Source organism: Taudactylus pleione, unplaced genomic scaffold (genome assembly GCF_031769625.1).
Source record: "Taudactylus pleione unplaced genomic scaffold, aTauple2 ptg000399l, whole genome shotgun sequence".
Lineage (NCBI taxonomy): Eukaryota > Metazoa > Chordata > Amphibia > Anura > Myobatrachidae > Taudactylus > Taudactylus pleione.
The window spans coordinates 3,301,777-3,320,171 of NW_028284801.1; the positions used below are offsets into that span (position 1 = coordinate 3,301,777).

The window sequence follows — 18,395 nt, forward strand, 5'->3', positions numbered from 1 at the left end:
GCTAAATACAGGGATATTCTTGAGCAAAACCTGTTTCAGTCTGCCTGTGATTTGAGACTGGGATGGAGGTTCACCTTCCAGCAGGACAATGACCCGAAGCATACTGCTAAAGCAACACTTGAGTGGTTTAAAGGGGAAACATTTAAATGTGTTTGAATGGCCAAGTCAAAGCCCAGATCTCAATCCAATTGAGAATCAGTGGTCAAACTTGAAGATTGCTGTTCACAAGCGGAAACCATCCAACATGAAGGAGCTGGAGCAGTTTTGCCTTGAGGAATGGGCAAAAATCCCAGGGGCAAGATGTGGCAAGCTCATAAGAGACTTATCCAAAGCGACTTGCAGCTGTAATTGCCGCAGAAGGTGGCTCGACAAAGTATTGACTTTAGGGGGGTGAATAGCTATGCACACTGAAGTTTTCTTTTATGTTGTCCTAAATGTTGTTTGATTCACAATATAGAAAAAAAAACAACCACCACAACTTCACAGTTGTAGGCATGTTCTGTGAATGAAATGATGCACACCTTCAAACAATCCATTTTAATACCACGTTGTGAGGCAACAAAACATGAAAAATGCTAAGGGGGTAAGGGGGGGGGGGGGGTTATAACTTTTGCAAGGAGCTGTGCATAGTATTATATATATACACACACACTGTGGTGTTTGAAAGTTTGTGAACCCTTCAGAATTCTCTTTATTTCTGCCGAAATAAGGCCATAAGGTGTGTATCCACTTGCAGATCTTGGAACGACTGTACGATTACAACATTGTGATCGTACAGTTGTTCCTCTTACCCTGAAGTGCCTACACTGAACGATGTGTCATTCAGTGCAGGCACCCTCCTTCATCCCCGAACATGCCCAATCTGTCGTTATTGGCAGATTGACTGGCAAGTTCAGGCGATGATTGATGTCTAAAACTACCAGCGGGAGCGCGCATCGCTGGTTGTTTTACATTTCATGCCTGATTTATGAGCGATCACACGACAACTGTTGTTATCGTTCAATTGCTGTTTAAATCGGCAAGTGAATACGTGGCTTAAAACTACCTCAGATTTTCACACAAGTCCTATAAGCAAAGAGAACCAAATGAGAAAAAAAAAAAAATTAGACATGTTCATTTTTTTTTTTTTTTTTTTTTTGAGGGAAACTATCCAATATCACATCTGTGAGTGTCAAAAGTATGTGAACCTTTAGGCTTAGCAGATATTTTGAAGGTATAAATTAGAGTAAGGTATTTGCAATCTATGGGATGACAATCAGGTGGACAACGTGTCTTTTTAACCACTTTCCTGGCAGTCGTATCAGATACGACCATACCAGACTGGGCTTTACCTGATATGGTCGTATCTGAAACGACCAGTCAGGAATGCCCACTGGGCGGCTGTGGGAAGCTAATCTTCCTGCAGCCGCCTACATCAGAGGGACCTCCTGGTCCCTTCTACACCCGCGGCTGCCTCTTCAGCGTGTCCCGATCACTGCTGGCCACAGTGATCGGGCACCAGGACCCACCCCCATCCAGCGCGGCTGACATACATAGTAGCAGCAGCCACGGCTCCTGTAGCCGCGGAGGCTGCCGAGTCCCGATCACTGGCCAGCAGTGATCGGGATGCCGGCATCACCCCCCACGGCGTGGCTGCAGGGCAGCCGACCTCTCCTCCTGCGTCCGCATACGCTGGTTCTGGTCGCACTGCCATGTGCCCCCACCCCGCGCCATCTACCTCTCCACACAGCTGTCACTCCTCAATAGAAAGCAGCAGCCACGGCTCCTGGAAGCCGGCTGCTGCTGTGACAACCCGGCCTCGCCTCCCCCGCTCAGCTGCTCTCTCTCTCGGGCAGTTACTGTATATCCTCCTAGCCGGAGCAACCCCACCTCCTCATTCCTTCCGGCCAGGAACAGCTCCGCCTCTTGTGCCCGATCACTGCTGGCCACAGTGATCGGGCAGTAAAGAGTCACACAGAGTGTGTAAAAAAAAAATAATAATAATAAAAAATATTATATATATATATATATATATATATATATATATGCGCGTGTGTGTATTATACACACATGCACAAGGGATGGCCACTGACGGCCACACAGGTGGTTTTGCCCTGCTGACACGCACTGATGCTGGACATCGATTGCAGCCCCTTCGATGATATAGCAACATCGGTGACTGCTGTCTCAATAATACATTTTTATCGATGTTTTCCCCACTGACCATCGATGGTACACCTGTCAATAGATACCATTACAGTATACCATAAAAATTGCTATTAAAATATTAATAAAATTGTTTGGGATAAGTTTTAAAAAAGATGTTCTTGACCTAATTCAAATCTTAAAAAAAAAAACCCTACATTTTCTGAGCAGTTTTTGGAAAAATAATTTGTCAGTTAAGTGGTTAAAAGAACAGGGATCTATCAAAGTTTGATGTTCACAACACGTTTGTGGAAGTGTATCATGCCACGAACAAAGGAGATTTCTGAGAACCTCAGAAGAAGAGTTGTTGATGCTCATTAGTCTGGAAAAGGTTACAAAACCATCTCTAAAGAGTTTGGACTCCACCAATCAACAGTCAGATTGTGTACAAATGGAGGAATTTCCAGACCTGTATTACCCTTCCCAGGAGTAGTCGACCAACAAAGATCACACCAAGAGCAAGGCGCCTAATAGTTTGCAAGGTCACAAAGGAATCCAAGGTAACCTCTAAGCAACTTAATGCCTCTCTCACATTAGCTAATGTTAATGTTCATGAGTCCACCATCAGTAGGACAATGAACAACAACGGTGTGCATGGCAGGATTGCAAGGAGAAAAAAAGCCTCTGCTCTCCAAAAAGAACATTACTGCCAGTCGGCAGTTTCCTGAAGATCACCTGGACAAGCCAGAAGACTATTGGAACAATTTGTTGACAGATGAGTCCAAAATAGAGCTTTTTGGTTTAATTGAGAAATTAGTTTAAATGAGAAGCGTTATGTTTAGAAAAAGAAAAACACTGCATTCCAGCATAAAAATCTCATACCATCTGTGAAATACAGTGGTGGTGGTATCATGGTTTGGGCCTGTTTTGCTGCATTTGGCCCATGACGACTTTGCCATTATTGATGGTACAATGAATTCTGAATTATACCAAAATATTCTAAAGGAAAATGTCAGGACATCTGTCCATGAGCTGTATCTCAAGAGAACGTGCAGCAAGACAACGACCCAAAGCACACAAGTCATTCGACCACAGAATGGTTAAGGAAGAATAAACGTAAAGTTTTGAAATGGCCAAGTCAAAGTACTGACCTTAACCCAATTGAAATGTTATGGAAGGACCTTAAGTGAGCAGTTCATGGGAGAAAACCCACCAACATAACAGAGTTGAAGCTGTTTTGTACGGAGGAATGGGGTAAAATTCCACCAAGCCAATGTTTAGGACTAATCAACAATTACCGGAAACGTTTAGAAGCAGTTATTGCTGCACAAGGGGGTCATACCAGATACAGAAAGCAAAGGTTCACATAATTTGCCACTCACAGATATGTGATATTGGATCATTTTTCTCAATTAAAAAAAAAAAAAAAAAAAAAAAGAAGGGGAGCACGTCTAATTTGTCACATTGATATTAACAATTGGATACATATTATATTGCATGTGCTTTATAAAAAGAATTATAACCATAACAATACTAGTGGAGCGCTTGTTAGAAAAAGTATACTACAATATAAAAGAAAATATGTTTATTAGAACAGAGTAAAAAAAAAAGAATATACACATATATAATCAATACGTTGTATATGAACACTCAGACTAAATGTATAGGTGAAAATTAAATCCAACAGAAGGTAATAGTCAGGTGCATAAATATTGGGACATTGACAGAATTTTCATATTTTGGCCTCTATTCACCACCACAATGGCTTTGAAATGAAACAAACAAGATGTGCTTTAACTGCAGACTTTCAGATTTAATTTGAGGGTAATTACATCCAAATCAGGGGAACGGTGTAGGAATAACAACGGTTTCTACATGTGCCTCCCACTTTTTAAAGGGGCCAAAAGTAATGGGACAAACTAAACAATCCTAAATCTAACTTTCACTTTTTAATACTTTGTTGCAAATCCTTTGCAGGCAATTACAGCCTGAAGTCAGGAACGCATAGACATCACCAGACGCTGGGTTTCATCCCTGGTGATGCTCTGCCAGGCCTCTACTGCAAATGTCTTCAGTTCCTGCTTGTTCTTGGGGCATTTTCCCTTCAGTTTTGTCTTCATCAAGTGAAATGCATGCTCAATCAGATTCAGGTCAGGGGATTGACTTGGCCATTGCATAACATTCAACTTTTTAGCCTTAAAAAACTCTTTGGTTGCTTTCGCAGTATGCTTCGGGTCATTGTCCATCTGCACTGTGAAGCGCCGTCCAATGAGTTCTGAAGCATTTGACTGAATATGAGCATATAATATTCATTCTGCTGCTTTTGTCAGCAGTCACATCATCAATAAATACAAGGGAACCAGTTCCATTGGCAGCCATACATGCCCACGCCATGATACTACCACCACCATGCTTCACTGATGAGGGGTGGTATGTTTTGGATCATGAGCAGTTCCTTTCCTTCTCCATACTCTTCTCTTCCCATCACTCTGGTAAAAGTTGATCTTTGTCTCATCTGTCCATAGGATGTTGTTGCAGAACTGTAATATCTTTTTTAGATGTTGTTTGGCAAACTCTAATCTTGTCTTCCTGTTTTTGTGGCTCACCAATGGTTTACATCGTTTACATAGAGGGTAAACCCTCTATATTCACTCTTGTGAAGTCTTCTCTTGAATGTTGACTTTGACACATATACACCTACCTCCTGGAGAGTGTTCTTGATTTGGCAAACTTATGAAGGGGTTTTCTTCACCAGGGAAATAATTCTTCTGTCATCCACCACAGTTGTTTTCCGTGGTCTTCTGGGTCTTTTGGTGTTGCTGAGCTCTCTGGTGCGTTCTTTCTTTTTAAGACTGTTCCAAACAATTGATTTGGCCACACCTAATGTTTTTGCCATCTCTCTGATGGGTTTGTTCTGATTTTTCAGCATAATGATGGCTTGCTTCACTGATCGTGACAGTTCTTTAGATCTCATATTGAGAGTCGACAGCAACTGATTTCAAATGCAAATGTCACACCTAGAATCAACTCCAGACCTTTTACCTGCTTAATTGATAATGAAATAACGAGGGAATAGCCCACACCTGTCCATGAAATAGCTTTTGAGTTGATAGTCCCATTACTTTTGGCCCCTTAAAAAGTGGGAGGCACATATAGAAACCGTTGTAATTCCTACACCGTTCCCCTGATTTGGATGTAAATACCCTTAAATTAAATCTGAAAGTCTGCAGTTAAAGCACATCTTGTTTGTTTCATTTCAAAGCCATCGTGGTGGTGAATAGAGGCCAAAATATGAAAATTCTGTCAATGTCCCAATATTTATGGACCTGACTGTATATGGCGTGTAATACAGAACCAGAACAAAGTACCTCTTGTGAAATATGTCCATGGTTCGCACTTTTCAATAAAGTCAACTGTAATATGAGTATGAGTGACTTTCCATGATGTATGTGTAGGGAATGTGGTGTAGTCTGATACTATATGGTGAGCTCAAAAGCAGCATGTGTGACGGGACCCAGAAACTGTTGAGTAGGACCCCAATTTGTTAACATGAGGGGACCCCGGGACCCACAATTTTTTTAGCTGAGCGCGATCACTGAAATAAATAGGTGAAAATGTAATCCAACAGAATATAATATATGTAGTGTAATACGGACCCAGAAAAAAAGTCCCTCTTGTGAAATATGTCCGTGGATCGCACTTTTCAATAAAGTCAATACTCACAGTCCAGATAAAGTGTCAAAAGTCTCACCCAAATAGATGATTTATCTAAGGTAAGTTGGAACAGTACTGGGGGCAGATAGCAGTTGGGGTAGAGGGGGTTAAGTGCAAGAAGCAGTTGAGATAGAGCTGGGGCAGGTAACAGTTGGGTGGCAAGGAGGGGTTTAGGGGCACGCAGTTCTGAGGATAGGACAGAGATAAGGGTAGATAGCAGCTGGGCAGTACTGGGAGGCAAGGAGGGGTGTAGGGGCACACAGTGCTGGTGATAAGGGAAGATAGCTGGGGCAGTACTGGGAGGCAAGGAGGAAGTTAGGGGCTAGCAGTGCTGGGGATAGGACGGGGATATGGATAGATAGCAGCAGGGGTAGTACTGGGGGCAAGGTGGGGTTTAGGGGCAGGAAAGAGGTAAGGTGCTGACTGATTATGAACACTAAATAACAGTCCTGTGAGACTACTCTGTGCGCCTGCCACATTAATTGCAGAGTGTTAGCAGTTAGCCTTCGCGGCACCCCCAGCCCCCACCCTTATTGTATTCTTAGCTGAACCGCACCAAAAGACACTCCCGCCCGCCCGCCTTCCCTCCCTCCATCCGTCCGGCCCACCCCTCGCTTATTAACACTTACTTTGTTCCATGTCAGAGAACGCAGGAACGTGTAGTGGCACCTATTCTACTTCTACTCAGCTCATGTAGCCGGCTAACGCCAGAGCCATCTTCATGCCGGGTGTGCAAGCCTTGTATGCTGCCAGGTTGCTTCATACTCGATACTCTGAAGCCGTCTGTCTCTGTAGCGCCGCGTGCCGATTCTGGAAGCTGCTGCATCTAGGAAGGGCGCCATAGGGCTGGCTCCACTTTAATAGTTCTCCCTGCTGCTGGGCCAGGGAGACATCAATTTACAAGTAGCCAATCCCGGTGGAGAGTGTCCCCGGGGACCCACCCCTTTTGAAAAAGCGAGTCCATGTCCATTTGAGTAAAATATGCGCTATATCGTGGATTTGCGATCACTGCATTTAGTCTGAGTGTTCATATGCACCTTATGGATTACATGTGTGTATCACTTTTTTAACACTGCTCTATTAAACATTTAGTGTTCTTTTAACTTGTGGTATAATTTTTCAAACAAGCATTCCACCTGTATTGCATTGGCTTATAAAGCACATGCAATATAATATGTTTCCAATTGTAAATATAAATGTGGCATATATATATATATATATATATATATATATATATACACATACACACACATATATATATATATATATATATATATATATATATATACACACACACACATATATATATATATATATATATATATATATATATATATATATATACACACATACATATATACACACACACACACACATACACACACACACACACATATACACACACACACACACATATACACACACACACACATATACACACACACACACACATATACACACACATATACACACACTATAGAAATGAACTGCGGCACGCCAAACTTGAAATATAATAGACAAGCTGTATTGGACAATATACTGCCAACGTTTCAGAGCAGCAGCTCTTTTTTCAAGGCAGCCAATATACAGCACATAAATAGTCAGCTTACAAACAAGATGAATATATTTGCTTACCTTAATTAGTTACTCCATCCCAAAGTTAAACCATCTCGTGATATCATCCCCTGGAAACAACGTTTCCAAACGTCTAGCCCTGTAGTCCAGTGAGCCAGTCAGGCACTATGGCCTATAGTGGCCACGGATAAAGACTTATCTAGTCTACGGAACTCCTATGACCTGCTATACCCGCGGCCGTAACATACGGGACATAGTGGTACATACTGACATCACGGGCTTCCCCAAAACAGCAAGACCACCAACGTCTTCTTTCCTACAGAGACCCCCAGGGTGCTATAAATGCTTACAGTGCACCACTTGTAAGTATATGATCACGGGGAATTGCATCAAACATCCTCACAAGGATAAAAAGTACCTGATACGCTACGTTTTAAACCGCTTGTCTACTCATGCCATCTATGCCATCATCTGCCCATGCGGCTATTATTATATTGGCAAAACCATTCATACCATTAGAGAACAAATGGCCTTACACAGGTCGGCAATCAAATTGGCAACCAACAGGGGCAATACGAAACAACCGGTAGCTAGACATTTTCTGGAAGCGAGACACCCCCTGACTGCCCTTAAACACATGGTTATCGATCAGGTACCTATCTCCATCAGGGGAGGTGACCGTGAAAGTTCACTATTGCGTCTGGAGGCTCGCTGGATCCACCAACTGGACACTACTGCCCCACGGGGGCCTCAACGAAAAAATTTATTGGAATACCATTTTGTCCTGACATTAGCCACATTTACCACAGATTTATTTGTGTTGGTCTTTGAGATCATGTTCCTTGTACCATTTAACATGTGAGGATTTGTTTATTTACTTAATGCCATGGTCTATATATGTTACCTATGTATCACTAGTCTTTAAAGTAGTAGGGCTGATTTTTCCATGCTTTCGATGCTTATACGGTTTCGGTCTGGATCCACTAGTTGATCTTACATCACTTTAGACATAGCCCTCTGCCGTGTATTACGTGACCCGGGCCAGATATACTAAATATTATGTATTGGTCTTCACTAATATGTTGTTTTTTAGGTCAGTGGGGCGCCAGATATGTATTATGCATATGTATATTTATTGTTTATCTAGCGCTGTGGTCTGCTTTGCAGACCGGGGAGACGCTGCCAGGTCTCCTGGCAACCACGTCGCGGGTAGCTGACGTCATTTTGACGAGACGCTGGCTCTGGCGTGGGCGCGCGCTGCCCGGTCTGCAGCAGACCAGGGATCTTCTCTGACTATTTAAGGTAAGAAAATATATTCATCTTGTTTGTAAGCTGACTATTTATGTGCTGTATATTGGCTGCCTTGAAAAAAAAAGAGCTGCTGCTCTGAAACGTTGGCAGTATATTGCCCAATACAGCTTGTCTATTATATTTCAAGTTTGGAGTGCCGCAGTTTATTTCTATAGTGCATGTCTATATTGTCTGAAGGCACCCACCAGTCTTCACTAATATCTCTAAATTTGAGTGCCAGTCCGCTTGCGCAGAGTGTATAATATATACACACACACATATATATATATATATATATACACACGCACACAGAGTGGTGCTTAAAAGTTTGTGAACCCTTCTGAATTTTCTACTCTGTTCTATTAAACATTTAATTTTCTTTTAAATTGTGCTATACTTTTTCAAACAAGCACTCCACTTGTATTGTATGTTTTGTGCAGGTAGCAGATCCTGCAGTTGGAGCTGCTGGATTTGAATTAGTTTGCTGATTAAAGAGGTAGCGCATGTCTCTGTTCATGAATTATTGTCTGAGACGGGATCCGGTCAATATTCAGACAGTCGGGATGAAGGTGCTTAGAATGCAGACACCTGTCAGAATCCCGGTGCCGGCATCCCGACGGTAAGTACTGGGGTTAGGGAGAGAGTTAAGCACTAAGGGGAGGGTTAGGCACTAAGGGGGAGGGAGATTAGATTCAGGCATCGGGAAGGGAGGGTTAGGATACTGATCGACAGGTGCCGGTATCCTATGTCGGGATGCGGGTATCAAAATTCGGACCGCTGGCATCCTGTACCCAATCCGTCCGAGACAGATGCTAACAAAATAATTGCATGCACTTTGCCAATTTAAACACTACTAATACCTGTCTGAAGGACACTAATTAACAAAATTTCACCTTATTGGCAAAGTAGTACACATTTTTGGATAAATTTACTAAAGTGAGTTTTAGAAGAGATGTTGCCCATAGCCGGGCAGATTCTACTTAACATTTAACTAGCACCTTCTAGAAAATAATATCTAGAATCTGATTGGTTGCTATGGGCAACATCTCCTCTAAAACTCACTTCTAAAAACTCTCACTTTAGTACATTTACCCCTTTGAGGCATACAGTTCAAGTTGTGCTGAAGTCAAACATCTTGTTACATTGTTCTGGAATAAGCCAATTTCAAAACATTGTGTGTGGACGAATTACCACTAATAACTGGCTCCAATTTTTACTTTGTGAATAATTGAGTGCATGAGTACATTATCTAATACCCCTTTTACACCAACCAAATAACCCGGGTTATTGTCGGGTCAATCCAGGTCGAGGCTCTGTGTGAACGGCTCCCAGAATAATAACCCGGGACGATTTACCCGGCAATCTTACTCGGGTTGAGAGCAGGGTTGAAAACGTGTTGTTCCCGGGTCATGCGGCAGTGTGAACGGGTGCTACCCGGATTATTTGAACCGGCTACATTCCGCTATTTGTTGATTGGAGCTCCTGGGGCGCTGGCAGATGTTATTTGTAAGTGCCCTGCAGAGAGACGCAGACTTGCCATCACTTGCCTGCCTAACCTCCTGCACACAGCCTGCACCACAGCCACACATGTGCTCCGTCTGCCATCATTGCTGCAATGCTGTAATCAGTCCCCACCTCTCTTTTGTTGCCTTTTGTGACCTCATCTTTGTCAGCCCTTAAAAAAGACCATTTTTAATGACATCTATAGGGAAAAGCAGGGATTACCCGGGGGGTTCAGTGTAAACGGGGCAAACCTGGGAATAACCCGGGTCGAGTTGCAGTGTAAACGGGGTCTGAAGCAGAGTTCGACCCGGGATTGACCAGTGTTCAAATTCCAGGGTCGGACCCGGGATTTTGGTGTCAAAGGTTTATAAAGCTGCTGCATGGACATTTAATGGTGAAATTTAGTTTTATTAGATTACAAACAGTAATTGTTGCCGATTGTATTTTCTATTAGAAATGTATGTCCTTGTAATGGCTATTATTATAGTACCCCCAGCTGTATGTTTATTTGTGCATGTGTATTAAATGTTATGTAGTCTGAAAGAACGCATCACCGCGCTTCGTTTTTTTCCCCCTAACTATGGATCAATTGACAGCTATTTTTACTTGAAGTATGAACAGCAGGTTTCATCAAAAACTAGTTGAGCAGGTAGCAGAAGCCCAAACTAGAGGTGTTTTCACAAGAAATTGTAAAAGCAACAACTGCTTTAAAGGTCCAATTATAACAAAAGACCAACAGATGGCATAGAGAGGTGGGTGGAACAATGAATACAACCTATCAGTGTTCGCAAATACGCGCTATAGCGCGTATTTTACCCGCTATCGGGCAGCGGGGACCCACTTTTCTAAAGTATCCGGGTCCACGGGGACGCGCTATGCTGTGGCCAATCCCTGACAGCTGGCTGCAGCATAGCGCGTCCCCCTGTACTAACAGACACAACGCTGTCTGTTAGAGCAGCCAATGAGAGTCAGATAGACTCTCATTGGCTGCTGCTGTGTAAAGCCGTGCTGGGATCAAGTGTCTGATCCCAGCATCGGCACAGCATCCGTGCCCGGCGCTGGGATAGTGTGTTTGTTCCCAGCGCCGGGTAAACTACTGCGGTGGGTACCTGGTGAAGGGACCGCCTGGTCCCTTCCACCAGCGTCGGCGGCAGTAGCTTTGCTCCGGGCGCAAGCTAAGCGGAGCTCGCTGCCCGGAAGCGAAGTAGCGCCGGGCGGCGGTTGTTTGGCACCAGCAGCCAATAGGAGGCAGACGCGACAAGCCAATTGCGGCTCGCCGCGTCATAGCTCCGCCCACTCGCAGCGTTTTGAATAGACGCTGCTGAGCGGGAACGCGTTCAGCCCGTCGGTGGAGGGGAGGAGTGAAGACCTCCCGAAGAGAAGAGCGGCGCGGCAACAGTTCTGGTGGCCGCGGAAGCGGCCAGAAGACGGCGTGATCAAGAAGGAAGAGGCGGTGCCGCTGGCCAGGACGGGCCAGCGGCAGAAGACTGAAGCTGAGGAATGAAGAGGACTGCGGGGGAGTAAAGCAAAAGAGCTAACAAAGCTCCCCCCGCAGCCTCTTCCACCGTACCGGTAGGCGGCCTTGGGCCACCGGTATTTTACTCCTTCCTAGACCACCAGGGTTGTCGGGCACTAGGTCCGTGGGATAAATTCAGGCAATAGGTCTGTGGGTCTCTAGGCGGGCACAAGGCCCGGGCAACATAGGGGGCATTAGGCCCAATTGAAGGTATATGCCCCCCAAATAGGTGTGTGACTTGGGCATTAGGCCCAGGTCACTAGAGAACCCACCTATTTGCCCTTTAGTGGCCTAATACCCAGGTCACTCACACCTATTAGGGGGGCAGATACCTTCATTGGACTGCATAGGTGGTCTGACAGGCATACAAGGGGCACTGCACAGGGGGACTGCTCCTGGGGGCACTGCACAGGGGGACTGCTCCTGGGGGCACTGCACAGGGGGACTGCTCCTGGGGGCACTGCACAGGGGGACTGCTCCTGGGGGCACTGCACAGGGGGACTGCTCCTGGGGGCACTGCACAGGGGGACTGCTCCTGGGGGCACTGCACAGGGGGACTGCTCCTGGGGGCACTGCACAGGGGGAAAGTCATATTACCTGAAAGATCATGGAGGCATTAAAACATGCATTTAAGGAGCTTGTGGGGATATCTGATGCTGTTGGGGGTATCAGATCTGCATTTTAGGGGCATGTGGGGGATGTGTGGTGGCATGTGGGGAGGTCTGAGGCATATGGGGAGCTCTAAAGCATAAATTATGATGGGACCCAGAAATGGTCAGGTAGGACCCCATTTTTTTAAAGTGGTGAGTCCCTGGGACCCACAAAGTTTGTCGCTCCCCGCGATCACTGCTATAATGGAATCAACGCATTTCGAAACACTTTTCTGCAAAGAAAATAGCTGCTAAATGAGAATGGTGGTGATTGAGGAGGGGGGGGGGGTTAGTACAGAGGGAATAACAGAGAAAGCAGTGTATTTCTGTATTCAAGTATTTAGTTTTGCTATAAACTATAATCAAGTTCATACTTATGTTTAATGCAAATGGACTGTATGGGGGGAATTCAATTCCGTGCGATGTAGTATAGCTGCGGGAGAGAGCTCCCGCAGCTATTCAATTCAACGCATTGTTTGGGCGAGCAAAAGATTTCTTCTTGCACACCCCTGGGGATGCGAGAAATCCGACAAAAGTGCTGGGCATGCAGCAGTTTGCCGGCTTAGCGTTTCGCTAACAACTGCGCACCCGGAACTTTAGTTGGAGAATGCCGGTTACCGTGCCTTAACACCCAGGTTAAGTCGCGAGAACCGGCATTCTCCGATTTACCTGCTTCCCGACAAGGCACACAGCGCATTGAATTGAATAGCTGCGGGAGCTCCCTCTGCTATTCATCATCTCGCTGAAGTGAATTCCCCCAATGTGTTTAGAAACTACTTATAGAACCTATTTTACTATATTGCTCAAATATAAAATATTTAACATTTCTATCTATTTTCAGCAGAATATTATATTCCATGACCTGTTTAATTTCGGCAGTGGACAGGGTACTACACTATAGTGCAATGCATTATGTGATGATGCAAACGAACTAAAAAAGCCACACAGGGAATTGTACTAGGAAAAAAAAAGTAATTAAAAGGAATTCATAACTGCACTATCTCCCCCATAATAATTCCAGAGAATCTAAGCCAGGTAAGGGGTCTGGAGCGCCCAGTCATCTATGGCAGTGGTTCTCAAACTGGGTGCCACAGGTTGGTGGTCCAGGACCAAATTCATTTTTTATGGTCAATGTGATAGTCAAAACCAGAGCTGGTGGCTGCCAACCATAAAATTTGTGCACCACCCTATCTACCACCACAAAACGGACCCTAAGGATGACAGGTATAGCCCTTTCAGACAGAGAAAACGACCTGGTTATTTTCCGGCACAAGCTGGGTCGACCCAGGTCATTTTTCTGTGTAAAAGGGCCAACCCGGGTTTAATCCAATTGCTAACTCATCATTCAGCTGTGCATCATCTCAGAGTGTTATGCCGAAGAACAGCAAAGCAGCCCACTGACACTACCAATGCTTTTTGATGACATTACAGAAATCAGTGACAGATTCGCTGGCTGTCATAGAGGACCCTGTCACCAACACCGTTGAGGATGTGGTGGAGGCAAGTGGACCACCACTGGGACACCGGCTGCAGAACAAACAGACCCCCGATTTTGTGTAGGAATAGTAAAGTAGTACTTTATTTACGATTACACATTTTTGGGGGTTTACATTCAAACGAAATATACAATACAGGGCATAGTTCAGTAGTGTTCACTCTAGGTCCGGCGGCAGGCAGGGCGCCGGACCGAGAGTAAGGGCACTTGTGCGCGCCCGACAAGGGGGTGTGACCAATGAAAAGGGGGAGTGTCTTTATTACACATCCCCTTTTGATCACTCTTGGGGGCGTGCCCGGCACTTACGGACATGCCGGGCATCCAAGCGCCACAGTCACTCTGAATGGATGCCGGACGCATGCGCCCGGCATTCATTCACCGGCGGTGACTGCTGCTATGCAGTTACCCCCACCCGCGGGACACTGCGGTCCGCTGTTGGAGGACAGAACCCGCAGGCTGTTTCAGCAGGGCGCCGCACTGGAGGGCAAGGTGCTTTCTGCCCTTCAGAAATAGGGCAGAGCGCGACGCCCCGCTGATACAGCCTAGCGGGGACGCTAGTTCAGTACAAATTAAATTGTTTTGGCACTCAATACCAATATTAAATGCAGCTCTAAACAATCAGTTCATAGCTGTCAACTGTTTGTTTCATGTCACTGGCCCTCATTACAACCAGTAATGAGTGCTAACAGCAATTTTGGCCGGATACACGCCTGCCCGATTTTCACCCTGTGCATCTGATTTCTTGGCGTTGTAGCGTGTAACCAGCCTCACTCTACTTAAATCCAAACTCAAACCATACAAACACCAAAACAAGCGATTGTGCAGTATTCAAACGGTGTTGCGTACCGTCACAAAACAATTGCCCTCTCCTGCATAGCTCAATGGTTCTGCGGTAGTTGGCGCTTCCCTTGGTGAGTGCAGGGGTGAGAAGTTTAAAAAGGTAGTTGAATGTAAGTTGCGACATTTGAAAGTGTACCATCCACTGCTCTGGCTGAAAAGCTGCCAAAGTCGCCCAGATAGCTTCTCCATGCCTGAGGTCTCTGGTCCACAACGATTGATTAGTCGCGCTGGTAGAAATACTGCCTATGAACAGGGCTCTCCTGAGCAAATACCTGTGTCGAGTATTAGCCCTCTCTGACAGATATTGTACCCTTCTCCTCACATCACACTGTGCCAAGTACAGTGTAAGCAGCAGCTGCATCAGGCTCTCATTTGCAGGGTGAAACAGGAAAAAAAACGCAATAACTCAGGAACTCCGGGCTACTCAGTAACTTGTCGGCCATGGTTAAAGCAATGCATTGAGCAGTTGCCACCCACTTTCATGACCTCATCTCTGTGTGCCCAAAAAACAGTCCATTTCTTATGACACACCGTACAGCTTATTTCCCCTTCATGCTAGGGATCTGGAAGTGACGTGAGGGTGAAAGTGCAGTTCCATGCACATTAAGGCCACCCAAAGAAGAAAGTGGTCCGCTCGCCACGCTTCGGGCTCGGTGGCTTGCCACATGGTTATATTCCCCCTCTATGCCCACTTGGATGGTAGGGAACGACGGTGGACACTGGCTGATGACACCAGGGTCCTCTCCGTGAAGGGGATTTAGACATTACCTATATTCCAGGTTCAGTGTGAAAGGGTTCGACCCGGGAATAACGCAGGTCCAAGGTGCAGTGTGAAAGGGGGCTAGGAGCTAAAACACTGGTTGAAAAATCCAGGAAAAAAAAAAAAAACAGGGTCCAAGCCCAAACTTCCGTGTGAAAGTAGTACTTAATGTAATAATTTTTGCTGGCACTTCAGTCAAATGGTTATCTATTACAACACAAAATTATTGCCTTGTATCAACATACACAGATAACTACAACAGTATAGTGGGTTAAGAAGACAGTAATCAAACCAGAAACTTTGATGAACTCATAAAAGGGATAAAAAATGACCAAGACTGAATATGAACAAAGTCTCAAATCGTCAAACAGATTTTGAGTTCCTCTGCAAATAGTGTAAAGCTAAAAAGGAACCATAACTAATGGTGCATACACACGGTCAGATCTGTCAGATGAACTACGAACGATTTTTGACTATAAAAATGAATGAAAAAATCGACCAAATCTGACCAAACACATCAGATATCAAATATCGTTATCAGACAAACGGGAACGTGCATCGTTCATCTGACAAACATGTCAGATTTTCCTTCAGATATGAACGATTTTTAAAATAGTTATTGTACAGATCTGAAGGAAAATCTGACCGTGTGTATGCACCTTAAAGGTGCCCACACATAGCGATCTGCACACGATCCCACAATGTATGCAATTTCCCTTGAACTCTTCCCAAGCAGCTCCCCGGCAGTCCTACACACGATTTGGAGTAAAAAATGTCCAATCTGACTTAAGATCTATCGTGCATCCAGTGCATTGTGTCTCAGATAGACAAATCTGCCCTACAGCACGACAGATCTGAAGATGTGATGTACGACGAGTGGGGACGCTTCACGATTTGTCGAAATCGGACAAATTGGGTAAAATATCGCTATGTGTATGGGCAGCTTAAGAGTGCCTTCAATATCACATGTACGATAAGGGCAGAATGTAGCCCCCACACTCATCATGTGCCCTACAATTGAATGTATTATAAACAAGTTGGCAAATTATCCCATGGTCCCCAATTTGCTTATACTGCATAAGTTACTGTAGTAGTTTTGAACACACAGATACCTTCCTTCCTATGGAGTTTTATCCTATTATTACACACTCTGCCCTGACAACAGCAATACGAAATGCAACATTATCAATAAGTAAAAATATTCCACTAAAACTTGCAAGTTGACAGAGAGAGCTACACTTTATTAAGAGTGGCGGGATGATACAGAGCTGTGAGGGGGGCGGTGTCTGTGCTGTTACAGGCAGATGTGCAGGAGGCATTGGGTGAATAATAACGGGCATATAGTGGCTAGGCACAGAGTATGGCATTACTGCCATAGCAAAGGAGTTGGCAAAAAAAAGGGAGCACTACAACGCTGCTCTGTGATGCTGAGACAATAACGTGCAGATGCCGGTCCCACCCCCTCCTTCCCGGTCTCACCTTCGCTTCCACAAGCTCAGCCGCCATCTTGGACTTCAGCGACCTCCGCGCCGGCCGACGTCGCCCCACGTGACCCAGTTCCGTTCCCTCAGACCAATCCCTATCCGCGGCACTGCGGGTCTGGCCTCGGCCGGGACACGCCTTCCCCCGGCGCTTCATGGCTGTACCTCTGCCAATCACACACGGGCGGGGCAGCACAACATCGTGAAGCCCTCCCGCTCCCAGCTTTCCGGCCGCTGCTTTGTAACGTCCCCCCCCCCCTCACAAGCGCTCTCTGACGTCTGGTCGTGTTTAAAAAAAAATAAAAAAATAAAGTAAGCACCACGTCATTACGCAACGGGCTGAACGCAGGGCCCGACTTTTATATCGGGGAAGCTGCATAAATGGAGTGGTTTAAAAGGGGGTCGCAAAATGTAGTCTGATGATCCAACATGGGAAAAGAGTGTGTGGTGTAAGGCAAGAAAATACAAAGTTGTTTATAGTACAGCAATAGGCTTTGTTACCTATTATATGGACAGGCCGGAGTGCAGTACGCACGTTCTGGCATTACATGCCTGCTGACTTTCATGTGAACCGGTTCTTATATAGTGTTGTTGGGGACCCTTCTTATTTACCTTCTAATAATGGCTGCTTTTACTCTTAGTTTAAATACTAATAAAAGCTTGTTGACCGGTCTGGGAATGAAAGCCGTTGGTACCAATGATTTACTATAGTTGGTACCAACTTTCAAGTGCCATTTTCTAGTTTTTGCCTACTCTGTTGACTTCAGAACTCAGTGTTTAACATTTGAGTGTTAAAAATATCCTATATGGCGCTGTGAGCCTCATTCTGCGTAAGGAGCAAAGCAAAAAAAGGAGCAAATATGCACCATGTCAAATTATGGGCCCCATTTAACAATGAAACCGAACTCCTTTAGCATTTGCTAAAGGAGTTATGTCCTCCTTTCAATCCTTAAACAGTGGTGAACTAAGATTACAGCTATGTATCTGTTACGCCAGAGGTTCCCAAACGCCACCAGTATAGTCCAGGTTTTAAGGATATCCATGCTTGAGTCCAGATAGTTCAAATCAAATTGACTGAGGTGCTAATTAAGGGATAGATGTACTAAGCCTTGGAGAAAGTGGGGAGACCCCTCCCGTCGTTCCACATTTACCACTCCCCTCCGCCAAAATCTGCACTGGCTCCCTTTCCCCTACAGCACAGGTTCTCAAACTCGGTCCTCAGGACCCCAAACAGTGCATGTTTTCCAGGTCTCCTCACAGAATACAAGTGAGATAATTAGCTCCACCTGTGGATCTTTTAAAAGGTGTAATGAGTACATCTGCTGGGTGACCTGGAAAACATGACCTGTGTGGGGTCCTGAGGACCGAGTTTGAGAACCACTGCCCTACAGAATCCTCTTCAAACTCCTCACCCTCACATACAAGGCCCTTTCTAAATCAACAGCTC

General features: G+C 45.1%; 1 protein-coding gene across 1 annotated transcript in view; it reads right to left on the reverse strand.

Moving 5' to 3' along the window:
* The window catches only part of PIAS4 (protein inhibitor of activated STAT 4), a 79,954-nt gene extending 62,784 nt beyond the window's left edge, over nt 1–17,170 (reverse strand). Inside the window, exon 1 of the mRNA XM_088446465.1 lies at nt 16,947–17,170. Coding sequence (XP_088302591.1) covers nt 16,947–17,105 — 159 coding nt within the window. The 5' untranslated portion in view covers nt 17,106–17,170. The remainder of the gene's footprint in view (nt 1–16,946) is intronic.
* Between the last annotated feature and the right edge of the window lie 1,225 nt (nt 17,171–18,395).